Source organism: Myotis yumanensis, unplaced genomic scaffold, assembly GCF_028538775.1.
Source record: "Myotis yumanensis isolate MYYU_CA2020_CCGP unplaced genomic scaffold, mMyoYum1.0.hap1 SCAF_2, whole genome shotgun sequence".
Lineage (NCBI taxonomy): Eukaryota > Metazoa > Chordata > Mammalia > Chiroptera > Vespertilionidae > Myotis > Myotis yumanensis.
The window spans coordinates 184883669-184910471 of NW_027223753.1; the positions used below are offsets into that span (position 1 = coordinate 184883669).

Below are 26803 nucleotides of genomic sequence, written 5' to 3' on the forward strand. Positions count from 1 at the left end.
GTTCTGAGCTAGGTAATTTGGGGAATGCAAAAATCGGTACCATAAACCCCGCTTTCCAGGAAATTAAGGTCTAACTGAGAGAAGGGGAGAGTAAGGTATGAGACAAGTACAGAAAGAAACATACCGTAAAGCAGATTAGAACAAGAAGTATAAATAAAATGTTAGGAAATTCCAGTGGAGAAAGAGTCCCATGTGTGAGAGTCTAAGGAAGGTTGAGGAACAGGTGACATTTGAGGTAGGTCCCGGGGAATGGGCAGCACTGAAAGCCTTTACATTTAAGTTGTCGCATATTCATAGTTTTCAGTTTATTTTTCACCTACTGGACTCACCATTCTGGTTTAAAGTTAAATTATATTAGTTTGTAGTAAGGCACGTAAGATGTTATAAAATTTAAAATATTTTCTCATTGTTTATGTATATCTCTACAGCTTAATTTAATATCGATTTTTGTTTTTGAACCAGAGCTTATAACTAACTGCTCTCTGTGAACCTCTTTATTCTTTAATTTCAAATTACATGAGATTAATTCCTTAGAGGCACTGTTTCTACCTATAATTCTATAAAGAATGTTTCAGAAAAATAAAGGTTTTCTTTAAAAACAAAGAAAGTTGAAATTAGTTTGCCAAAATTCTAAGCAATGTATGGAAAAACTAAATAAGGAATCTCTTCAGACTGAACAGTCCCACAGCTAAGACAACACTGTCCTGAACATACGAGGAAGAGGAAGAGGCGATCAGGTGGCGTGTGAGGAAGCTGTCCGGGAGGAAAGGTGCCCTGAAGAGCAAGTGCCACCAATCAGTTCAGTGTTCTGTTTTCCACAGAATGAATCTCCAGCAACCACTTGGAGAGGCAGTCAGTGCCTGAAATGTGCTAATGGTAAACTGGCGAACCTTCCCCCTCCCAGCCCACCTATGCCAGTGCGTGGGGATTCTCTTACGAAAGGGCTCCAGTGACCAGCCAGGCCTTGCACGTGTGCACCCATTTACACTAGTTTCTTAGTCACAGGAAGAAGCAATTGCCAAAGAGCTCTGGACCGTTGTGGTGCAGGGAAGCAGGGGGAAGTATTTACCATAAAGTACCCTGCAAGGATCTATGGGAAACCTGCACAAAATCCAAGCCAGTCCCCGACCCAGGTCCTGGAGCCACTCACCCTCCTGTGCTGAACTCTGTGCTCTGGTGGTAGCTGGCATCGCTTCTGCAGGCGGAAGCAGTGAGTCAAATGGCCTTGCTCCTGGGGCCACGCACATGTAGGACTCGCTTTACAGGCTATGCGTGCCTCCGAGCCACTAAATATAGCAAACCCTCACTTTTACCCAAGTAAAACCAGGTTCATGAGGCAGGTTGTCTGTCCATCAACTTCAAGGCCATTCTGGGTAGCAGCTGGATCAAGCCACCAGTGATGCCCACCACCTCAAAGATGGGCAGTAGGGGCCTTCATAAGGATCATGTTACTGGGGAGAGTAGGGTTCAGGAGTTCTGGGGGGCTAGGTCAAGGCCCAAGGCTGGGTGGCAAGGGTTGAGCCAGCGCCACCCTGAAGCTCTGCCCTGCTTAGCAAGTCAGCTGTGCAGAAGGCAGAATGCTGTGGCCAGAAATGGGAGATGCGGGCTCAGAAGATCTGTGGAGGGAGCAGCTGGGCCAAGTGGCTTTTGCTCACTCCCCAACCTCAGGAAGGGGGCAGAGTCAATTAGTCACTCACAAACCTCAAGGAGACGAGAGCAGACCACTGCTGCAGCTTGCCAGCGGCATTGGACCAGGGAACAGGTACTGAAGTGCCCACGTCAGTCTAAGCCTGGGCACCACGGTCCTCCAAAGATGAATGCCAACCTCTGCTCCTCCTCAGTGTCTTTGGGAAGGGAGATTCTCCAGCCTCCCATGGTAAACTGTCATAAGCGCTACGCCAGGATTTCCCTCACTTCTCCATAAGTCTGCCGCTGGGGTCTGTCTCTCTTCTTTGTCCATCTATCCCCCGTGGGGATGAGACCATTAAATTTGCAATAATCAATTATACATACTTGATAAAGTCTATTGGTAGGCCATCTCCTTTAAGGTCTCTCATTTTCCCCCCAAAACCCATTTCCCTATCTTTTCTTTTAGAAAGTTATATCCTGCTGATATTGGAAATACAGGGTGTCCCCCCAAAATGTATACACACTTTAACAGCTGATAGCGCAATTCTGAAATGAAATGTATTTTAATAAATACTGCCTTTATAATTTAAAGTGTGTGTACACATTTTTTGGGACACCCTATATTACAAGAGTATACTGAAGTCAGACTTGTACCTCCTACTCTAAGTTCTATTTCCTTCCTCTCACAGAAGAGCATGCCAGAATACGGGACCTACAAACCTTTGAGGGTGGGGGGGACACTCTTCGTTGTGCTGAAGGTGTAGGTTTCCGAGAAGGGCCCTTCCCCAGCTTCGCTTGCTGCCTGGATTCGGAAGGAGTAGCACGTGAATTCCGTCAGTCTCTGGACCTTGTAAGTGTGGCTGGGTCCTCTGTAGATTGAAATAAACCTAGGAGGAGGAGCAGAATCCATCAGCCACATGAAGTTTCATTACTGAGAAGAAATTAATTACGAGACAAACTAGTGGAGCAGATTAGACGAACTTGGTAAACGCTTTTCATACCGTCTGAATTATAATAATCACTCAGTTGCTAGTTATAGTTAAGGGTCTAATGTATCTTTACATAAAAGAAAAACACACATATAAGTACATATAAAGCTTAGAATGAAATCCCTTTAATTATGCTAGAGATTCTAGAAATGTCATTTGTTTCTAGAATGCTTTTATTAATAAAATTTCAAGTTTTCCATAACGGTAATATCTATGTAATCGAATACTGTCAACCTACCTTCTACTATGTACTAGACAATAAAGTTAATGTTAATTGGCCACCTGAGAATTACAATGTCTGGTTTCCCTGAATTTTCCAAAACTGAGGTTTAGCTAGAAAATACTTAAACATGTACCCTCTACCTTCCCAAGAGCTCTCAAAGCCCCTTTCCCAAACTCATAAGAAGACATTTAGGATTATAACTCTTTGAGAAAATGTGTAAAAGAAACAAAATACTTTGCTCAGAATGATGGATGATCCATCACAGTTAATCAAAATAACAGAAAAACAGCACAGGTAGGCTAAACACTTTAGAAGGCAGCTTCTGGATCCTTCTCCCATCTGAACCAGGACACAATATGTGTACTTTTCTGCTAATTAATATTTCCATGAAACATAAGCATAGAAGGCATGAGATTAAAAAGTAAGTCCTTCCCCAGCCTGCACGGCTCACTGGTTGAGCATCAACCTATGAACTAGGTCACAATTCAACTCCCGGTCAGGGCACAGGCCTGGGTTGTGGGTCAATCCCCAGTACAAGGAATGCAGGAGGCAACTGATCAATGACTCTCTCTCATCATTGATGTTTCTATCTCCCTCTCCCTCTCTCTCTCCTTTTCTCTCTGAAATAAAAATATATTAAAAAAAAAAATAAGGCCTTACATGTCAACTCTTGTGCCCCAGGGCCTTGAAAAATTGCTATTTCCACAATGAAACTGCATTACTTAGAACTACATCCTATGGTCATCATTCGTCTTTTTATAGCTACTAGTAACTGTAAAGTTTTGGAAATAATATGACGTCCCATACATTATCCAGGATCTTTAGGGTCTGGATCCTGTTGGTCCAGGGACGCTTGGAGACACTGTCAGAGCTAATCTAACCACACAACTGCCTTGTTCCTGCACAGGCCACGTGGCTCTGCAGTCTCCAGTGCTTCCTTCGCACAGCACCTGAGGACAGTTGCTGTGTCCAGATGCTGCTGGAAGTCGGTCAGTGATAGAATCATAATTCAAAATGTGACTCTTAGGTCCATTTGGCCTAAGGGGTAAGCAAAATTCATGCATTCATTTAGCAAACATTTGAACATCTGCTGTGCACCAGGCTCTGTGCATTCAAAGCCGAATAAGACCTAATCTCTGTCAGTCGGTTGGTCCTGGGTCTGGGCAGGGTTTTCTGAGGGAGAGCAGCAGCTTTTCCATGTGATAGGGAACAGTCCATCTGGGTAGATGGATGGATAGAGGTAAAACAACTTTCTAAATAAAACCTGTCAGAATCAATACTTATTTTAAAATATCCATGCATTCATCAGCCTTTGCAGTTGAGTTCCTGAGCCACAGTCATTCCACCGATTACATGTCCCTCTGCTCTGCTCTGTAAGGAAGCACCTTTGACTGAAGGCTGAACACGTTAATGCCAGGGAAAGCCAGAGTCCAGGCTGAATCCCACAAATACCATGGCAACCTATTCACTGCTCCTGACGCATCACCACCTTAATGAAGATACTCTTGCTAATGCCAGAGGCAAACAGCTATTTATTAACTCAGCCTCACCTGGGCCAGAATCTCTAACCTGAGTAATTGCCCTTAATTATACCACAAATTGGAAATCATGGTTTAAGAAGTAAAAATGTTACATCTCCATTACAAACTTACAACAAAGCCTGGATTTTAAAGGAGTTGGGGGGACTACTACCCCCAGCAGTGGCTCCCTGTCCTGCCCTGCTTGAAGGTGAGCATTTCCTTTTGAAATAAGCCCAGTGTGTCTATGGAGGCAGCAGAATGTCTCTGACTGTCCCTTTAATGCAGCCACCTGTCTGCTCTGGCAACAATAGAGCATGACCTGTTTGCTGCTCCGATGAAAGCCATCGCTGCGTTGCCTGCCCTCCCTCCCCCCAGAAGAGGCATGGATGCGGGGAGGAGGAGTTTTCCTACTTGGTTCTCCAAATGCATATGGAAATAGCTAACACAGATGGTGGCTAGTTAACCAGGTACAGACTCTCAGCAAGCAGGAAAGACAGCGGTGGGCATGACAGGCTCTCTCCTGAGTGCCAGGGGCAAGGAGGTGGGGAGGGGAGACATTGGGGATCCTAAGAGTTTCGGGATTACCATTCCAAGATAGCCAAGCATCAACAGTGCCAATCCCACGTTAACTGCCCACCTAGAGAAACAGATGCACCGTGTCCCCATGGGCCTGTGTCCTAATGGACGCACGAGGGCCCAAGGTCAGAGGATCTGAGCAGTGATGCCAGGTGGTTGTACCCTCTGCCTTCTGAGGACCTCCCCCAGTCACCTCATCCCACAGGGGGCTGTTTCAGACAGACATCATGTCTGCACACTGTTGAAGAGCTCATATTGTTCTCACTTTAGAAATTTTCTCTATCCCTTTCTCCTGAAGGAAATGAACAGCTAAGAGCAGAAAGAGGACTGAAGAATCAGATTGTGGGGTGAAAGGAATGAGAAAGCCCTGGTATGGAATATGGAATATGGAAATAATTCACCACAGTTACTTCTAATTACATATTATTTTACTGTTTTAACAAAGAATTTTATAAAATGTGCAAGTAGGTAGAGTCTAGTTCAGTTTAACAATCAGGAAATAAAATCCTTCAGAAAATCTCAGCTCTAATTTTAGGTTTCTGAAGATATCTTTGTATGATAACAGACAGTTTGGCACTTTCAGTCTAATTTTAAGGGTTTTAATTTTGAAAACTTTTCATGGGTAACACTGGTTGTACGTTTTCTACACCTATCTTGGTAACTGGTACACTCTCTGTAAGTGCAGGTTCTGTGACCAGGACTGGCACTGCAGACCGGGACACCAGCAACTCCATCCTCTCCATGCCTCCACATTCTCCTCTGTGCAATGATAGGACCGACCTGAGAGCTGTTGTGAGGGTTAAGTGGGTTAATAAAAGAAGCATACTCAGAACACCTGACATGTAATAACCACTCACTATGTGTTAGCTGTAATTATATTACAATGCTGAGAATGTAGGATTTTATTCATTTTTTTATTTATTTTAATCCTCACCTGAGGATATTTTTTTCCATTGACTTTTAGAGAGAGTGAAAGGGAGGGGGAAAGGAGAGAGAGAAACATCAAATGGTTGCCTCCTAAATGCGCCCGACCGGGGCCTGGGGATCACCCTGCAACCAAGGTACATGCCCTTGACTGGGAATTGAACCTGCTACCCTTCGGTCCTTGGGCCAATGCTCTAACCACTGAGCAACTGGACAGGGCAAGACAAGACAGGATTTTAACAAAGAGACTCCACTCTCCCTCTGGGAGACCATTTGCATCACTGTCTTTTCTCCTGGGTGGGAAGTCAGCTGCGTGGTGAGCAAGGCTGCCCTGCAGACCAGACCCCGGGCCTCAGGCATCAGCTGTGGGGCTCCATCCACATGCATGTTTAAGGCTGCTTGCTGGTCTTCTCGCACTAGGACCCATCACCCATCAGTGAAGTGCAGGCAGGAGCACCTCCCTCAGTAGACCGTGGTGGGAGGCAACATGACAGGTCGTGCAAAAGTCCCTACACAGAGTAGGCCTCGCTGATCCTAAATTTCTTTCTGTATAAGCTGACAGTCTGTTTAAAACTTCTGTTTAAAATAATACAGGCCAACCAAAACAAAAGAAAAAGCAGGCAAGACAACACAAAAAGAACACAATTCCTCTTTTGTCCCAATTCTGTAATTATTTCCCATCATTCCAAGAGGCAGGAGAAGAGAGAATCGTCTTTCTTCAGAGCCCGAGATTTATGCCTGTTGCACGGTGGCCTCTTTAGGAGGCTCTGTAGGTTAACATACCCTGTGGCTAGAACCACTCAGGGAGAGATTAACAATATTCATCAAATATTTGTCTTTCAAAGATCAACTTAATTTTTTCTCCCTCCTAAATCTTTTTTCTTTTTTAAAGATCAATCTCATTTTACAATTCATTAATAGTAAGCGAGAAGCCTTTGGTGTAGAATTAAACATGCTATACTTCCTACGACACATGATGGGAGGATCCACACTTAAAATGCAATCAAGGACTGAGCTCAGTGCACGGTTTAGACATAAGGAGGACAGTAGCACAGGAGCTTTCATATAACAAAAGTAACAGTGAACACTCTATTTTTACTCTGGTCACCAAATTAGATTAAATTATTTTGGGGAGACCCCCCCACACTCTATTTAGAGTGCATGGGGCCAGTGCTTGGACTCCACACATGCTCGTGCACCATATGTCCTGGAACATGAGGCACAAAGGAGGGTGACAGGAGTCTGGTTGGCATGAAGGCCTGAACCATACTACTTTGGCATGCACTGCCCAAGTCTGGAGAAGGAAGAAGATCCCAGAATGGAGAGAAATCAACTGGGAATAGGGGAGACATAGAAACAGCAGGGTGACTAACCCACAAAAGATGGTTAAAAGAAGTCTCTCCGAGACCTCAAACCCTTGATTTCTGAAGGTGGATGTGGCCCAGGGAACAAGGGACACCTTGTGTGGGGAAAGGCCTGCTTCTCCTGGCCACTCCCTGGTCTATGCTGCCTGGACCATCCTTCCCTTCTCCCTCCCGGCTCCTCCTCCAACACTGTTGGTGGGAAGTGGTGGAGTGCAGGGGCTTGGACCTAGGAAGACTGGATGCAAATCTCAGCTCTGCCTCTTAGCGCCCAATCACTTGCCCCTGCTAAGCATCAGTTTCTCCCATCTGCAAAACAGGGACAGTCTCCATCTCCTGAGCTGTTTTAAGAGTCAAATCTGGGAATGTGGGTAAAAAGCCCAAAACATAGTAAGAGTTCAATACATGGTATCCACTGGCTCTGCCCACCAACCACCTCTCGGGGATCCAGACAGGCTAGTGTGCCCCGAGAACGGCTGTGCTCTCACCCTTGCCATCCAGGCCTCTCTCCAGGTTACTGGGGCCATTGCCAGCTCAATCCCAGCAGGAACAGGTCCATCTGAACTTGAGATGTTCTGCTACATCTGTATGGCCTGTGCTAGACAGACATATAGCTCTCCCCAAAATAACTTAATCTAACTTGGTGACCAGAGTAAAAATGAAATCTTCACTGTTACTTTTGCTGTACGAATGCTCCTGTGCTACAAACACAATGCAAGAATGTGTGTGTAGCAGGTGACATGGTTCCGGGACCACATTACATGCACCAAAGTCACTGAGTAATTTTAGGTATCAGTTCAGGCTGAGGCATATGTAGCTCAGGGGCCCCAATGGTATCACAGCTCCTTAAAGGTCACCCTGAACTCACACTGGCAGCTCCTGAGGGGTCTTCTACCTCATCCTCAGTCCCTGCTGCCCATGGCCATGTCCCTTTGGAGGCACTAGCCCAGCCGTGGGCAAACTACGGCCCGCAGGCCGGATCCGGCCCGTTTGAAATGAATAAAACTAAAAGAAAAAAGACCGTACCCTTTTATGTAATGATGTATACTTTGAATTTATATTAGTTCACACAAACACTCCATCCATGCTTTTGTTCCGGCCCTCCCGTCCAGTTTAAGAACCCACTGTGGCCCTCGAGTCAAAAAGTTTGCCCACCCCTGCACTAGCCCCATGAGCCAGGGCTCCTTTGAGGACCAGGTAAGAAGGGCATCGGTGTGGGAACACCTGTGGGGCTCCACTACAGTGCTGCTCTATTGGGGCAGAGCCTGCAGGTAGAGTGGGTAATACAATCTTTCAGGCAGCAGACTTGATCGTGGGCTCTACAGCAGTCAAGGTGTTTCGGTCTCTGTAAACCAGTCTGATAAGAGTGCTGACCCCTCAGGGGGCTGTTGTGAGAATCAAACGGGATAGTGCAGGGAGAGCCCATTACAAAATGCCCAGAACTTGTTATTAATAACGAAGCACCAAGGCTCTGAGTGATTTACCTCCTTTCTCAATGCTGCAGAAGCCTGAAGGCTGGCACCAGAATGCTTCTCTCCTACATTCCCACAGGCTTTCCTGAGTTGGGAGAGAAAGCTGTGCAAGAGAATACCATCCACCTTGTCTAGCAAACCCAGGCCAAGGAGGCCAAGAACTGCTGCAGAAAACAGACGGCGAAGGGAGCAGGGGGTCCTACATAAGTGCTGCCTAGTAATGGGAATGTGGGCCTTTTTGCTTAGGGAAAGGGAAAATGGAGAGAAATGCTCTCTTGTACAAAAAATATTTACTTGGGAGGAAAGACATAAACAAGGCAGAAGGTTGGCTGGGTCACTGAAAGTCCAATCTAAATCAATTCTTTCATGGCTCTGCCTCCGACTTGCTTCAGAGTGACTGAATGTCTTCTTGAAAGTAAACACTTGGAGAGTAACAAGCACACTTGGTTTTAACGCTGGCAATTTATCAGTGATTAAAAACATGCTCTATGTATCTGTGAATACAAAATGATTCTGCGCATTTTGCGGGCCTGTCAGAGCACTCCGTGAGGGGAGGAGGGGGGAGGGGGGGAGGGGGGAACAAAGACCTTGGCCACAATGCAGTGTCTGTTACCTTCACTGTGAACTTGAACAAGCTGATAACTCCCAAGGCTGAGTTTCCAGACACTTGGGATAATAATGTCTTGTTCACCTGGCAGTAATTTTTATGAGATCCAAATAAAAGGACCAAGTAAATTCTATGATCCATATTAAATACACACTAGGAAGGCAAAATAAGAGATTTTTGACATTTTCAAGAAATTCTTGGGGGTGGCTATACTTTTAACCTCAGTATTTTAAGCTTTAACACTCTGAGAGATGACTTTTTGCACTAGAGTGCAACTGAAGGAAGAAACCCAGACATGTTACATTTTTGAACTTTTCTCTATCTATATATATAAAAGGCTAAGCAACAGGCCGACTGGCTGACAGGTATGACACTCACTGACCATCAGGGGGCAGAAGCTGAATGCAGGAGCTGCTGAGCCACAGCAACTTTGCAGAGTGCCCTTGCACTCCGCGACCCCTCAGGGAATGGACTGCTGGTTTCGGCCCGATCCCCACGGGCCAGGCTGAGGGATCCCACCTGCTGGAGACCCCTGCTCACTCTGCAGACGCTCTTCGAGCCCCAGCACCAGCCACCCCAGGTGCGGCCAGCCGGGAAGGGACTGCGGAAGGTTGGCTCCAGAGCATGTCCGGCCCGTCTGTCTCAGTCCTGCCCCGTTGGCCACTTTCTTTCTTTCTTTCTTTTTTTTTCCATAAATATATTTTATTGATTTTTTACAGAGAGGAAGGGTGAGAGATAGAGAGTTAGAAACATCGATGAGAGAGAAACACATCCCGCAACCAAGGTACATGCCCTTGACCAGAATCAAACCTGGGACCCTTCAGTCCACTGGCTGACGCTCTATCCATTGAGCCAAACCAGTTAGGGCTGGCCACTTTCTAATTAACTTCCTTTCAATGTGCAGGAATCCATGTGCAGGCCTCTAATGTTAAATAATTTTAGAGGAAAATGATATATGAAGAATTTAATTTTAAAATGTGCTTCTTTAAGAACAGTGCTTCAAAAGATATATCCAAGAATGCTCTTGGATAGCTTAACAGGGGTGGGGAACCTTTTTTCTGCCAAGGGTCATTTGGATATTTATACCATCATTCACAGGGCATATAAAATTATCAACTGAAAAAATTAGCCTGCTATATTTGGTCAAACATTTAATGAACTCACACCTAATGCCTTGGCAGGGCCAGACCAAATGATTTCATGGGTTTTATATGGCCCACGGGCCAGACGTTCCCTACTCCAGGCTTATAACTTTAATTTGCAGGAGAACATAAGAGACAATGCTAAGGTTTTTGTGTTCACTCCTTTGTTGCTATCTTGTAGTTTCTAGGCCATTACAGGCTAACAGCAGCCCATTAATATCAACTCGTCAAAATAATTCAATCTGCTGACCTAAAATGGCCTGCAATTTATTAAGGTCTACAAAAGGCATGTTTCAAAACATGTTTCACACTAATACACATCAATAGATGTTAGTAAGCTCTGTACAGCTATATTCCTTAATAGTGACACGTCACTGCCTTTATTTTTTCTCTGTTTCCCTGGGTTTTATGGTGTGTGTGTGTGTGTGTGTGTGTGTGTGTGTGTGTGAATATCCTACATTATTGAAGTGACGTTTGGGAATAGAGGATGTTCAAAAACAGGAATGGATAGCATGTGTCCTCACTCCACCAAGAACACCGAGTCCTGTCATGTCTATGCAGAAGCAGCTCAAGCAGATGGCATCGTGTGGGGACACCTGAGGCAGGGCAGGTGTGTTCCTTGCACTGGTTTGCATGTTAATGAGCGTCCCCATACGCAGGCTGAGCATGAAAAGTGCCAAGAGCCATTTCTAAAACCCCAGTGAGGAAAGGAGTGAAATGCCTGCCCTGTCCCCAGCTGCATTCGGACCTCCGACTTGAGATGGATCAGGCTGCAGTACTTTATGGTTAGGGTTCTTTTCTAAGAAATAGAATGTCACCATGGCTACTGATAAAACTCTTTACGTAGAATAAAGAATAAAAAATTCCTAGTTTCAATTTTTTGTTCAAACTGGATTTCGTTGTTGATATATTAAAGAAATTTATTTATATTCAAAGGAAGGCTGGCTTGAGTCTCCAGAGGCCACCTGAGGACCTTGAGACCTACCATTCTTCTGCTTTGCTTTCAAGTATAGACAGGGAGTCTCCTCTTCAAGCTCTTCCCAGGCTTCCAGATTTCTGTTTGCCCGCCTCTATTTTAGTGGCCTTGACTCAGTCTGATCAGATTGAGGAAAAACGGTGAGGAAACTGCTACCCAATTCTGTTTGGTTATTCATTTTTAAATAGAAATTCTATGTTCACATAGAAGTACTGTAATCTGAATTCTACTTTTGGCTTAATTAAGATGTCAAATAGTTCATTTACCACCCCTCACCTCGGCCTGTGCCTGGACATGTTATCCTGAGGCTGACCAAGCTGGCAGTAGCCTTTATTTTGTAGGCTGAATTTTTATGCTCCCTTTCTAAGAAATAGAAATGCTTTTCCCCCATTAATCAGGGATTGGAGGCAGGCATCATTAGCTCTATTTTGTAGAGAGAGACACTAAGACAAAAAAGAAGTTCAGGGACATGCCTCTAGGCATCTAGAAACTCAGTAGCAGGTCTGGGATTACAGCAGAGACTTACCATCCTGGCTGGGAACTCAATTGCTTTCTGGTAATGAAGGTGAGGTAAAAATGCCACGCTCCCAACCAGGGTGATCATGCACATCAGGGACTATTCCAGGGAAAGAAACAAGGGCAACTAATCCTGAGGCTGTCTTGTGGGCCCTGAGCTAGTTGCCTGACGTGTATTTCTTTCTTTTTTTTTTTATCTTGTTTTATTGCTTAAAGTATTACAAAGAGTAGTAGACATGTCTCATTTTTTCCCCCCTTGGCCTTCCCCCAGCCTCCCCTACTCCCCAGTGTCTTGTGTCCATTGGTTATGCTTATATGCATGCATACAAGTCCTTCGATTGATCTCTTACCCCTATCCCCCAACCCTCCCCAGCCTTCCCGCTGTAGTTTGACAGTCTGTTTGATGCTGCTCTGCCTCTGTGTCTATTTCATTTAATTCAGCAATCTGCTCTGAGAAATATAAGCAGAGCTTGTTCTGTAATAGGCATGCTTAAGCAAGTTCCTTCCTCCCACAGTGGTCATGCAACCTGCCCACTTTTATTAGTTGCCTGGTATGTATTTCTCAGGGTTACTTTATACAGATTGCCGTCCGTCCCTCTCCAACAGAGAGCTGCAGTCATACTACTCACATTACAAAGCCCCTTTGATTCTGCTGAAGGGAACGTGTCAGGAGCTCAAGGGCTGAGTTAAACGGAGCAAGTGGTAATTATCCACTCAATTAGAGCCCTCTGCCTAGCCCCATTTTGCTGGAGCCTTATTTTAAAATACACTAGCTGTTTGACTAAAGCTGAACAACAGATGAACCATAAATGCATTCCTGGAACTTAACTTCCCCTTGCCGCAGTGCTGTGTACAATTACCAGGAACATGGACCCAGGAGGGTCAGGACAAGAATCAGCATCAAGTCAAATTCTGTGAGGCCAGCATAACATTTCATTTCAGTAACACAGACAAATGCACCTTCAGAACCATCAGTACAGTGTTACAACCTTAAAATGCACGAGCTGACCTTGTTATTCTAATCCCTGTATTAGGTTAGCACAGAATTATGAAAATGTTTACTTTGGGTTTTATTTTTCTCGCATACACAGGAATCAAAGACATTCCGACCTTCTGTGCTCGATCTGTTAAGAATAATGCACTTAATCACTCTATAAACAAATTAAATGTAATTTTATTTTTTCTGTTGGGAGTTAAATTCTCTTGTGTTGTCTGTTTATTATTTCACATTAATTTATTTTCTCAAAAGATTAACTCCTTAAAGATAGCCCACATACCTCAGAAGACCTAGCACATTGTAGTAATCCAAGAAAAAAAATGTATGATTGTGTGATGATCATCTAACTCTTGGGGCTAAACTTAGTCCTGTACAAATAAGGCTCAGCTTTGAGGCTGCCACATAAATGTGTAGCCAGTGACCTTAGGCTGGAAACCTGGGGGCCAAAAGCCTCATTACTTGGGAAACAAATGTCCTTTTCAAGGGGGAAGCACACTCAACACAGCAGCTCCCGGGGATCTGGGTGGATTCTCAGTTGATTTAGTTTGAGGCAGGGATTTGGAAAAGATGCCCTTTGGGGTTCCTTACTATTGACATGAAATAGCCTCCCCTTTAAATAGAGAAATACATCAAGTAGCAGAACAGAGAGACACCATTTACTTGAGAAAGACCCAGGGCCCATTTTGGTGCTTTGGAGTCTATACCCTTGGTTTCTATCCAGTCCTGAGTGCTTATCTTTAGTCCCCATCCTTCCTAAGGCTTTCTTGCATGAGATCATAAGATTTGGATCCTTTTAAGACTCAAATAATCTGTTACCTTCTCTAAAAAGCCTCCTCTGTTCATCTAATTTTAAGGGTATAATAGATGCTATTCTCTTTCCTCCCCCAATGCTGTGCATATTGTCAGTCTTTAAGCTTTCTACATCATGAGTCACCTGAATGTGTCTGTCCCTTCTTCCTATGCCCCACCAGGCGAGCTCCTTAAGGGCAGGGCTCTACCTTGGTCACCCTTGTCTAGCCAATTTGCAAATACAGTTTCTTTGTGTGTATAAAACTCCTAATAATTATAAGTTGAAATCAGTCAATCTATCAAAAACAATACATTTTTTCACCTAGACAGTGGAAGACTTTGGTAGCTATCCTATCATCATGAAAAAAATTTCACTTTTTATTCAAGAACCAAATAATGTAGGCAAAAACCTCAATGCCTGGGACTTTGCAGATTCTCAATAGAAAGTTTGAAAATAAATTTTTGGCCCAACATTATATTTAGAATTCTCTGGGTCATTTCAGATGTTCTGATTGACAGGTACATAAATGAATGTAATAAATCAGCATATCAGAGATGCAGAACCCTAGGCATTTTGGACTCTTAAGGAAAGTTGGTATTTTTCTTATTATTTTCTTACTTGTCTAAAGCAGAACCTAAAATATGAAGAAAAAAGAGGTAACATGCCATTTAAAAAATATATTTTTATTGATTTCAGAGAGGAAGGGAGAGGGAGAGAGAGACACAGAAACATCAGTGATGAAACAGAATCATTGATTGGCTGCCTTCCATACGCCCCCCTGCCCCCACCCTTCCCCACTGGGGACTAAGGCCACAACTCGGCATGCACCCCAATCCCACATCGAACCTCAACCTCCTGGTTCACAGGTTGATGCTCAACCACTGACCCACACAGGCTGGGCGGGTAACACGCCATTTTTAACAAGAGATATTTTTTTTGGGTAAAGAATTTAGCTCACAAATGACCTACAACATAGTTGTTTTAAGATAAAAATGGTGGAAGAACCTCAGAGTTCATCTTCTAGTTCAACCTCTACTTTATGGATGAGGGAAAAGTTAAGACCAATAGTTTAGTCGCCAAAATCAGCTCACCTCTTTAATCTGACAAATACCAAGCATGGAGTTATTAATTTTTATTGTGCTTCTGTTGCAAAATATGTCGTAAGACTAAGATTACTTCCATAGCTGTCTAGGATAACTATACAACTTGGGTATAGCAGCTCTACTTTCAAATGCCCAGTGACTGGTGAGTAGACAATTAAAATGACAAGTCAATCTCTGGTTCTCACCTTGGCCATAGCAGGACATATATTTTTGCTACATCCATAAACAGACTTATTAGTGGTTATTGAAATCAATACATATGCTAAAGATGTGTACACTTGCTCCAAAACCTACAACTAGAAACCACTTTAGCAAAAAGTTCAATGAAAAAGGCAACTGCCACTGTGGAAGTCATTGTTCCTGTCAACTGAGCAGGCCAGGGGCAAGTCCTAAAGAACCCGCAGAGAACTAGCACTGACAAAACTGTGCTAATAAGCTGTATCCAACTCAAATGGTTTCTCCCTGATCCTCATGAGTCAAGATCCAAAGTTAAAGGCTTGGATTCAAGGTGTCATTCACTTCAAGAGTTCAGTTTCAAGACACTAAGGAAGGTCATCTTTAAACTCAATTAGGCCAAGTTTCATCCTATTAAATCCCAGGAATATTACTCCACAATGAGAATTTATTATGCTCTATATTCCCATCACTTTAATAACTTTCTGAGAGCAGTGACAAATCTAATTTTAAAAAAGATAAATCTGGATTTTAGCTCATAAAATTAAGAAAAATACTGTTCCTAATGGTAAGTTTTTTTAAATTGCCATTTAAATTTAGGCAAGTCATTTATTTGATTAAAAGGTCAGTCTTGAGTGCTTTTTTGGGAGGCGGGGGAAGAGCGTACATTGATTACTAGATTCTGCACTATTTTCTGTCTGGCATGTTTAAATGTCTCACGACAACATGCTCATTTGGACCAGTGCTCACAGAGCTTTTGTTCTGAGCATCTGCACGAGGCACCGCGCAGGTGGCTGCCTGCACAGAACAGGACTGCAGCAGGACAGAGGTGGCTGACGTGGTGCAGAGCCGTCACTCTAGTACAACTAAAGGTGTTCTCTATGGCAGGTTCTCCCTACCACCAATGGAAGCCAAAAGCCCAGGAAAAAACATAAAGGGTCATTTATAAATTCTCTCAACTGCTAGCTTTACATATTATCATGCTTTCTGTTAGTCCAGAATTCCTATTCTTGCCAGCCTTCTCTAGTTTGAGGAGTCCCCTGACAATAAAATAACGAGGCTGGGAAAACGCATCCACAGGCACATAGCCCAGTGAGATGAATGATCTGGTTTTTGAGTGAGTATGCCTTAATCTCTAATGAGCCTATCAAAAGAAGCCCCACTTCTCTGGGCTCGCTTCACCAGGACTAGTTTCCAGTAGGACCATCATTTCTTGTTCTTCTGTATTCAAACTACTGGGTTTGACAGGTCTTCAGAGTCAAGTTCAAATGTCACCTGTTTGAAAAGCCACTCCTGATCTTTGTAACCAGATGGTCTCTGCTTCCTTCAAACTCGCAGAGCACTTTTCTCCTACATCGGCCTCCTCCATACCCCAGAACTCTTTTATTCCAATGACAAATTGGAAAAAAAAATGTTCTATGACCATTTGTGGGTTGATATAATGCTCCTGGAGGCAGAGCCTCGATTTTTCCTTGACCCACTGAAGACCCACTTCAAACAGCACCATCCACACCACAGAATCCCACTGCACTGAAAGGAATCAGAGCTCTCGAGTAGTGTGGAGGGGGTGGCTGGACAAGGGCTCTGTGCTCCCTAAAGCCAGCTTTCCACATGAAGGAATGGGACACTCTAATGCATGTAGGGGAAATGACAGAAATACCCCACCCTGACACTGGTTCTGTGCTTCAGCAGGTGTGCCACAGGGAAGCAGCAACATGTGTCTGGCCCACCTCTTCACCTGATTTCTTTGATTTGGACTTTTGGTAATAGAACATTCTGTCATTAACGTTTGTCCTGCATCTGAATTATTCTTAAATACAGGTCAGCCGCCCATCTTATGATCGGCCATTTTCAGAGGAAATGAAGTCAGGTTAAATAAATACTACGTGAAGGGCTGGATGTGATTTCTATGGCCAAGAGTGTTTCCTGGGCTTGGAGTCTTATGAAGAATCTCCTATTTGCTCTGGTTAATTCGATATTGCATTGCCCACAGTTAGAGTGTAATCCCCATCTGTAAATCACCGCAGCTATTTCAGATTGGTAAACATGTTTGTCCTGATGGTTACTGAATATTTAAAGAGGTAACATCTCTTTCTGGGCCTTATTTCCCTCTGCACTTGTGACTAATTTAATGCTATTACATAGTGTAGACATGAATTCGACAATTTTCTTCTTAGATAATTTCTCTCCATCATCTGATGTTGTGAAAGAAGAAACAAACACATATATTATCACATGTAGGGAAATCAGGATCTTTAGAATGTTGGTTTAGAAATTCCAAGTGAGGACTAGAAGGTATAACTTTGAGTAAAAAAATGCAGGACCTAAAGACATAGGAAATCTTTCCACAAAGACGAAGACTGTTTTTGGAGCACAGATAAACCAGAGGGCTTCATCCCAAAGCCAAAGCCACAGCCTTCCCCGCGCCGCTGCCCCGCCCCGCCCTACCTCTTGTTCCTGTCCTCCAGCTGCAGGGTGTACACCGTGTCCTCAGCAGCGTGCGTCTTGGCATTGCTGTCTCCCCACTTCAGCTTTAGGCTCTGAGGCCCGGCCGCAGCACACTCGAGCCTAGGAGGCAAGGGTGGTAATGGCCGAGTTTTTGCTTTAATGAACTGACTAAAGGGTCCAGCTCCAATTTCATTTATGGCCTGAATCCTGATCCTGGAAAAATAAAGAAAGAAAAGTATTACAGGTTTAAGAAACAGGAATTCCTCATATGAAATAAACATTCTGTGGAGTATTTATTACTCACCCCTAAAGCAATATCATGGAATTAGAAAAACAAATTAAAGTAATTCAGGACAAATAGAAAACTGGGCAGGTAGGGGGACAGATTATACTCTCTGTCCAAAAAATAGCAAAAAAATTAAAAAATGAAGCACATCAGCAAGATAACCCTTAGTTCCTTAATTTAAAAAAAAGGAAAAGGCTGTTGACTGAGGTAAGACATCCTAAAGACATGCTTTTGTAGTTTGCTCAGCCATCCTTGAGCTGCTTCACAGTCAGTTTTGGAAGTAAGTGGGCTATCTATATCTATTAAGAGGTAATATGCTAATTGGTCCTAACGGTGTTCCAGTCATGACCATTCAACAGGCTGCAAGCACACACAGGAGCTGGTGGGCGGGGATGGGGGCAGGGACTTGCGCCACCAGGACATGAGGCTGCTGCTGGGGGCGGCCCCCCCAGAGGAGGCACATGCAGGTCTGCTGTGCCACCTGGCCTGGAGGGGGTGGGGGCATCAGGATGGGGGCGGGGCCTTGGTGGAGAGCTCTCAGCACTCCTGTGCTGGGGTCTGAAGGCGTGGAGAGGAAGGGAGAACAGATGTGCAGTTAGGGGGTTTAGGCCAGGAGGGGAGAGCAGATAGGCAGTTAGGGGGTTCAGGCCAGGAGGGGAGAGCAGATAGGAAGTTAGGGGGTTCAGGCCAGGAGGGGAGAGCAGATAGGAAGTTAGGGGGATCAGGCCAGAAGGGGAGAGCAGATAGGCAGTTAGGGGGATCAGGCCAGGAGGGGAGAGCAGATAGGCAGTTAGGGGGATCAGGCCAGGAGGGGAGAGCAGATAGGAAGTTAGGGGGATCAGGCCAGGAGGGGAGAGCAGATAGGAAGTTAGGGGGATCAGGCCAGGAGGGGAGAGCAGTTAGGGCCATCAGGCAGGCAGGAGAGCAGTTAGGGGCATCAGGCAGGCAGGCAGGTGAGCGCTTAGGAGCCAGTGGTTCTGGATTGCGAGAGGGATCCCAGATTGGAGAGGGTGCAGGCCAGGCTGAGGGGACCCCTCCACCCCCCATGCACGAATTTCGGGCACCAGGCCTCTAGTAAAGAATAAATGGAAGAGAGAACAAATGAGTCTCCTTCAGTTCAAAAAACAAAGGAAAATGGCTCTTCCACAGGGCATTTCCCCTCCCTTTTCCAGCTCAGCCAGCATCTCTGCTAGTCCTTCCCCAGAGCCAAGCGCTGACAGTGCTAGTTACAGGGTGAGGTACAGATGTGCAAAAATCTCCACTGGACGTTTACCCTGGGCTGTGTTACGGGTAATAAAGATGTTAACACTGCCCTCATGCTCTAGGATTAACAACCAATATAGTTACAGTGCATATGAAAATTAATATCCTATTATTTCTATTGTTCTTGTTCCTTTATTTCCTTCCCAGGTGACTGAAATGGTTCTGTGAGGTCATCATACAACACATTGACGGCACTGCTCCATCCTCATCCTCGACCCCTCTTTCTGCAGTGACAGAATGTTCTTGAAGCTTGTTTCCTCCTGACATTTGGAGGCGTTCTCCTCTACTCAGACCAAAGGGCTCACGCACAGCCCCTCCCTCCCTCTGCTCTCCTTCCCTTCTCCTGTACAATATGGGCATTTCTCTTGGTAGCCTCAGACATCTCCACAGCTTCACCCACTTCAAGACTACTCCAGGTATGCATCTCCTCTTTCTCCTCATGCCCGTGACAGGGCCTCCAGTGGAACCTCCACCAGAATGCCTGCTAGCTAGGTACTGGGCAGTGTGGTGTCACACTGAAACTTGAGTTGAATTTGAAAGTGTTTTAAAGCACATGATAATAAAAAATATAGTCAAAGAGATAAATTCTTAGGAAACAGATTAGTTTAAAATATTCCTATAATTTAGGTTTATGCACTTCTCATTTACAACAATTATTGCTTAGATATATTATATATATCAAATATATATAATGATAATAGGAATATCACTTAAGTATTACTATAGCTAATGAAGCCTGTGACCTCAAAAGGGCATTAATTCTTCAAATGTAAAGATTACATAATTTAGCAAGTCATTATAATAATACTAGAAGCCCGGTGCATGAGATTCGTGCCATTGGGGGGGTGGGGTGGGGGGAAGTCCCTCAGCCCAGCCTGCTCCCTCTTGCAGTTCGGGAGCCCTCAAGGGATGTCCAACTGATGGCTTAGGCTCGTTCACCGATGCAGTCAGACATCCTTAGCCCAGCTTCTGGGCTTCTGGCTGAGTGCTGCTCCCCCTGTGGGAGCGCACTGACCACCAGGGGCAGCTCCTGCATTGAGTGTCTGCCCCCTGGTCGTCAGTGCACATCATAGTGACCAGTTGTTCCGCTGTTTGGTTGATTTGCATATTACCCTTTTATATAGGATGCCTGTAGATTGCTAAGAAGAAAACAAACAAACCAGATTAATTTCAGGTGAGAAGGAATTCACTCCACCCTGTCTCTCCACTGAATGAAACTACTAAACCCGGACAAAATAAATGAGCAGCTGTTTAAGAACTCCGAAAAGGAAGTAGCAGCGGGAGAATTTGGGGAAGAATTTGAACTATCAGCAGACCAGCAATGAGTTTACCATTTCCTCCTCCATTGTCCCCCGACTGGACTCAATGTGACCTGAAATGCGGGAGCAGACATTGGCATAGACAGAGTTCCAGGAGAAGCCTGGCTCAGAGACAGGGAAGGCAGCCTCTGGATGCTTACAGTCAGTGGGGAAAATACCCTGTTTCTCTTTTTCCTTTTCAACTTTCTTTCATTCCCTAACCCTTAGCCAATTCATCATATTAACAGCCTAAAGAAGAAAAAAAAAATCATATAAATTGATACAAAAAAGCATCAGATGAAATCTAACACCTATTCATAATAAAAGCTCTCAGCAAACTAGGGACAGGGGGAACTTCCTTGACCTGACAGACCATCTTTAGAAAGACCGACAGCTAATATTAGACTTAATGGTAAAAGACTAAATGATTTCTCTTTAAGATCGGGAACAAGGCAAGGATGTCTACTTTCATCATTCCTAGTCAATATCATGTACTAAAAGTCCTACAGAATATGTGTGTGTGTGGGGGGGAGGTGGGGTGGGAGGACGAGGCGGGCAGGGAAGGCATAGAGATACGGAAAAAAAAACAAAACAAAACTGAAACTTCAAGACACTGATGAAAATATTATAGAGAGAAACATAGTGTGTTCATGAATTATAAAACTCTACACAGAAAAAAAATGTTAAGTCTCCCCGAATTGTGCTATACACATAATGAAATTCTAACAAAATTCCAGCAGGATTCTTTTCAGTAGATATAGGTAAGTTCATTCTAAAAGTTATGTGAAAAAGCAAAAGAACTAAAATGGCTGATACAAATTTGAAAAACAAGAATAAAGTTAGAACAACCATGCTACCTGACTTAGGACGTACTATAAAGCTGCAGTAATCAAGACAGTGCGGTACTGGTAAAGAGACAGACTCATAGATCAATATAACAGAACAGAGATTCCAGAAATAGACCCAGGAAAATATGGACAATTGACTTTTGACAAATGTGCAAAAGTAATTCAATAGAGAAAGAATAGTCTTCTTAACAAATGGTGCAGAACCAACAGGATTTCAATAGGAAAAAAAGAAATCTCAATCGAAAGCTCACCTTATGCTAAACTTCATTCAGAATGGATCACAGACCTAACATTTAGGTAAAGAGTTTTTAAAAAGGATGTGAAAACATGATTCATTAAAACAAACAAACAAACAAACACCCCCCCCCCCCCCCCCCCCAAAAAACTGGGCTTCATAAAAATTAAAAACGTTTGCACTTTAGGAGAATGAAGACAAGCAACTGACTGGGACAAAATATGTGCAAATTATATACTGACAAAGAAATTGTATCCAGAATATATAAAGCCCTCTAAACGCAACAGTAAGAAAATAAACCACCCAATTGCAAAAATGGCAAAAGACTGGAACAAACATTCCATTAAAGAGGATAAACACATGGCAAACAATCACATGAAAAGATATTCAACACCAGTAGCCATTAGGAAAATGTAAATTAAAATGATAATGAGATACCACTATGTCCCTATTAAAATAGCTAAAATAAAAAAATACTTAATATCATGCTGGCAAAGATAAGGGGGAAATGAATTTCTCATATTTTGCTGGTGAGAGTACAAAATTATAGCCACAATCGAAAACAGTTTTCCTATAAGGTTTCTGAGAAAGTTTAGCATACACTTATCAAATGATCCAGCAATCCAACTTCTTGGTCTTTACTCTAGAAATATCAAAATTTATGTAAACATAAAAACCTGAACACAAATGATATCTGCTCTATTCATAATCACCTAAAACTGGAGGAATATCTGCCTCATAATTTAGAATGTAGCCAATACTCATCTCTGATTAAGTACAGCAAAAATTCCATTAAAGAGCCTTACTGTTCCCAGATCCTATTATACTAGAGGCTACATCAGATCTCTTGTAGACAATGCAAGTTTCTCAATGTGACACTGGAAGACTAAAGGCAACTCTTCCCTGTCTCTCCACATGAGTCTTATACAGTAGATTTATGGTAATAATACAAGAGTATTTTTCTATGATTGGAAAATAAGACATTTTTCTGCAACTGGAGAAGAAAAATCTTTTTTTAAAGGTGGTAATCATGGTAGTAGAAATTACTACCCTTTTTCCCTTTTCAGGAAAAGGGAATTAAGGCTTAGCCCTTCTCAAAGTTGTAATATATTTCCTCATCTACCAGGTTTATATTAATATCTTTCTGGTGTCCAGATTGCCATTCCTTCTCTTTATTCCAGGCAGGTAGGTATTCCTAGAGCCTGGAGGTCAAGATGCTTTCTTCCATCTGCTTACCTATAGACCTAAGGAGCTCACCTCATATTTTGCTTGGTGCAGCCCAAACAGCCAAAGGATAAGGGGAGAGGAAGACAGCCATTCACAGAAGACAGGGGAAAGCCACAGGGAGTAGGGGTACAAAAGGGAGAAAGAGGAAAACAGATTTTCACAGGGGATAGAGGATTCTGCCACAGAAGGGGGGGAGGAAAACAGGGGGGGGGGAGGAAAACAGGAGGGGGGAGGAAAACGGGGGCCCCATGTGGTGGGGTTTGAGCTTTGAAGCTGCTATAATTACCAATAAGAAGGGATTTTCAAAAGACAAAGAACTGCAGCCTTTATAAACCTTAGGGAAAAGGAGCTTAGTGGGTTACCTCTTTGGGACTCCCTCCCCACGTGGGAGTCTATAGTTGTTTCCAATAAATTTCCACCTTTCCATATACCACCTTTTGTCCATGACTTCATTCTTCGAATCCACCTGGACAAGAATCCAGGACAGAAACCACCTTGCATTCTATTCTACTCAGAGAAAAACCACGCCTTTCAGTTTGAGTTTCTGCATTTCATACACAATAGCAATAACAAGAGTATTACAGTAGCATTTTAGGTCTCTTTAGCAGTGGGAATCCTGCTCCTCACTTTGATGACCTTGGGGGAAATTATCTAACACCTTTAAGTCACAGTTTTCTTAAGTATAAAATGGGGTTAGGAATATCTTTGCTGCATTTACAGTATAAACAGGGCTGCTTAAGATAAGGGGTGTGGAGAGCACTTTATATTTTTTAAAATACTTTTTATTACACCCCACAACCAGAAAAGAATTCAAAAGCACTTGGGTGAACTTTAAAGGGCTAATTTATGGAGTTAAGAGTTATTATTCTTATGACTTCTTTTGAGACCGCTATTCCTCTCTAAAAGTGAAGAAATCGTGTTGAGCACTCGTGCGGAGTGGCACTGCGCTGGGCATACAAGCTCGTGTATTCATTTTAGTTGCGTTATTACACTGCCTCACAGTATAACTTTGAATAATTTGCTGATACCATCTATGTTCTTCCTTCCTCTAAATTATGGCCAAGGACCCAGCTAAGGACTGGCTTTTTAAATCATCCTCAGAAGGTGGGGGTGAGACAAAGAACTTGGGAACAGATGAAAATGTTAACAATGACCACCGAGGACCATCACAACAAACAACACTGAACACTTGCTCTGCCCAAGGAGCTGTGCTGTGGAGTAGGAACCAGCCCTTTTCTCTTTCCTTCAGAGATGAGATGACTGCAGTTAAACTCAGAGAGGTTAAATGACTCAACCTAACGACCCAGTGGATACTAGGGCTGAACTCTAGATTTGATATGTACAACATTTCTCTAATTTCTACCCGCCCCCCTGAGGTAGGAAGGAATTACTTGTCTATTTTACCAGTGAATGAACTGCAATGGCTAAACTAAGTTCAGTCATTTGCCCTGATCTACACAGTGGATACAGGCCCGATCTGGGTGAGAACCGGGTTTTCTTAGCCTCAAAGTCTTTGTGCATTCTGGCATGCCATGCTTGCCTAAAAACCTGGGCCACACAAGGCTTCTAATCTAATCAAAAGACAATTTTGATTCAACCCACACTTTCAGTTCAACAACAACTGCCGTTTGCCAATGAAACACAAAACAGCTGACAAATGTATTTTCACATTATTTAAATAACTTTTTGCCTTGAAATCAACTACCAAGATTTTAAAACACTTCAACTTCCCTCCATTTTTACAAAAACACATTTTGTTTCAGTAAAAATGCATGGGAAACACTTTTCCATGTAGCCGATGCACTAAACGTTAATTAGGTCTAATGATCAAGTCACACCCCAAACTGAAGACGAACCGTAGAACCAATACAATGAAATGAGGCCAGGTCTTCTCACATGCTGGTGAACACATGAAACTGAGCCCAGAAGGCTGAGAGAACAGAACAAAGACTAAGGTATTTGTTTTTTGGGGAAAAAAATGCAGTAAGTAAAAATAATCTCCTAATTCCAGTGAGAGCTCACTTGGGACTAACAAGAAAACAAATACCTGAGGAACAAGTCCAAGAATTCAAAACTGACTTTCAAATATTATTAAAGTCTATCCAAACCCAAATTTGAGACGTTTTCTCTTAGCTGAAGTAACACGTTAATTCTGAAACTCAGATAGACTCCACAGGGCTTTTTTTTTTTAACATGCACTGCATATCAGTTTTTGAAATCTTAAGCTCCGCAAATTAAGTATAAGGGAAATGGAATTTTGCTTTCCAATTTAGGAAGGTGATGTAATGCTGAGAAACTCTATCTTGGCTAGACGGATGTGAAAAATCTGTTCAAATGCCAGGAGCCTGCAATATCCATCAATACACTGATAATACTGATTAAATAAATCAAATTAAGAACATTGTTATCCTGGCCGGTGTGGCTTAGCTGGTTGGGCGTCATCCAGTGCACCAATAAGTTGCCAGTTTGATACCCAGTCAGGACACATATCTGGGTTGTGGGCTCAATCCCTTGTGGGGGGTGTGCAGGAGGCAGCTGATCAATGTTTAGCTCTCACATCAATGTTTCTCTCTCCTTCTCTAAAAATCAATTTAAAAATCTTAAAAAAAGAATATTTTTTATAAAAATATCTATTAAAATATCTACTGTGTAACTGCTTCCGATCATAGCCTTCCATAATGCACTCTACACACACACACACACACACACACACACACACACACACACACACACACATTTCTGTCACCACCTGTATTAAAAGAAGAATGACTTTCAGAACAAACCTTCCACTTGGGGAAGATGACTTCTCAGCCACCATCAGCCATCCTGGTACTCAGGATGTCTGGAGTACAGAGATGGGGGCAGGGAGGACAGCCCCCCTCCCCCCATGAAGAATTGGGGTAGGAGAGGTCTAAGAAGCAAAACTTGAGCTTTTTACACCCCCCTCCGCACCCATCTCCACACCCCATCTAACATCCGATCATCTAATTAAAGGAGAGAAAAATACCATTAGGTAACTTCTGAAAAAATAAAATAGTAGCATTAACATAAAAAATCTCTTGGGGGAAGGTGTGTTTACAGTACAGCTATTCAGAGAAGGCTTCCTGGAAGGGTAACCGAGCTGGTGCTTCTCCTGACAGCTCCATGGATGCAGGGCCACCTTTCTGTCTCCAGGCACTTTGACTTGCTTTTGTTTCATGCCCTGCCTTGAGGGGGCATGGGGACCTTAAATATCTCCCATTGCTTAAAGGAAAATGCCAGATTTCAGACACTTCTACCTGTAACCTGGTCACAGCCCACTTTCCAGCTCCCATCTTCCTTCCCAAGCATCAGTGACATAGTTTAATGAGTGCTTACTTACCATGTGTCAAGTCCCATAGGAAGTGCCTGAAATCTTATCTTAAGCACACCACACCCTATTAGATACAGTTTGCCTCCTGTTTTACAGAGCAGAAAACTGAGGCACAGAGTTTAGTAATGACTTGACAGAGGTCACAGAGACAATAGTGAGAGACCCAGGACTGAAGTGAAGGCTGTCTGTCCGACTCCAGGGTGCTACGTCTGAACTACTCAGAATGTGTCTCCTAATAAAGCCCATCTTGTCTTGTTTGGATGAAATGCCTTGTGATTCACTTCTTGATAGGCTAATGTAGTGCTTGACATAAAGACTCAATAAGTGTGACTTTCATCCCCATTTTCCCTAGCAAAAAGAGCATAAATGAGCGTAACAAACAACTCTACCTTTCCTTGTTTGCCAGCTCAGTATGAGTCAGACATATAATGAGGTTGCCAAAAAAAAGTAACATTAGGCAACCTTACTAACTGTTCCATTTGGAAAACAAGTAAGGTGACAGTCTTGCTCTCCTCTGAGCCAGCCAGCCAGGCCCATTCCTGGAGGTCTGAGCACACTAAAGATACCATCAAGAAACGAGACTCGCCCAATGAAGAGGATGGAGGTTACGGAAAACCCACACCCGTCTAGACGGAAGTGAATGAAGTGAGGATGGTGAAGTAGAAGACAGCTGATGTTGTAAGATAATGATGACTAGGTGCGCTGGGACCACTAAAGCACAGTGTACAGGAGTGGGGCTCCCACTTTATAGTTTGCGAAAGTACTACAGGTGATTCTTATATAATTAACATTCAAGAATCAATGCTCTAGGGCAGTGGTTGGCAAACTGTGGCTCGTGAGCCACATG

The 26803-nt window shown here is 43.4% G+C and overlaps 1 protein-coding gene across 3 annotated transcripts in view; it reads right to left on the bottom strand.

Moving 5' to 3' along the window:
• Positions 1-26803, bottom strand: part of FNDC3B (fibronectin type III domain containing 3B) — a 334918-nt gene that overhangs the window by 13803 nt on the left and 294312 nt on the right. For all 3 annotated transcript variants that reach the window (XM_070406793.1, XM_070406792.1, XM_070406791.1), the window contains 2 exons: positions 17448-17660; positions 2350-2516 (listed from right to left, as the gene is read on the bottom strand). In XM_070406793.1, the coding sequence (XP_070262894.1) occupies positions 2350-2516; positions 17448-17660 (380 nt within the window). The remainder of the gene's footprint in view (positions 1-2349; positions 2517-17447; positions 17661-26803) is intronic.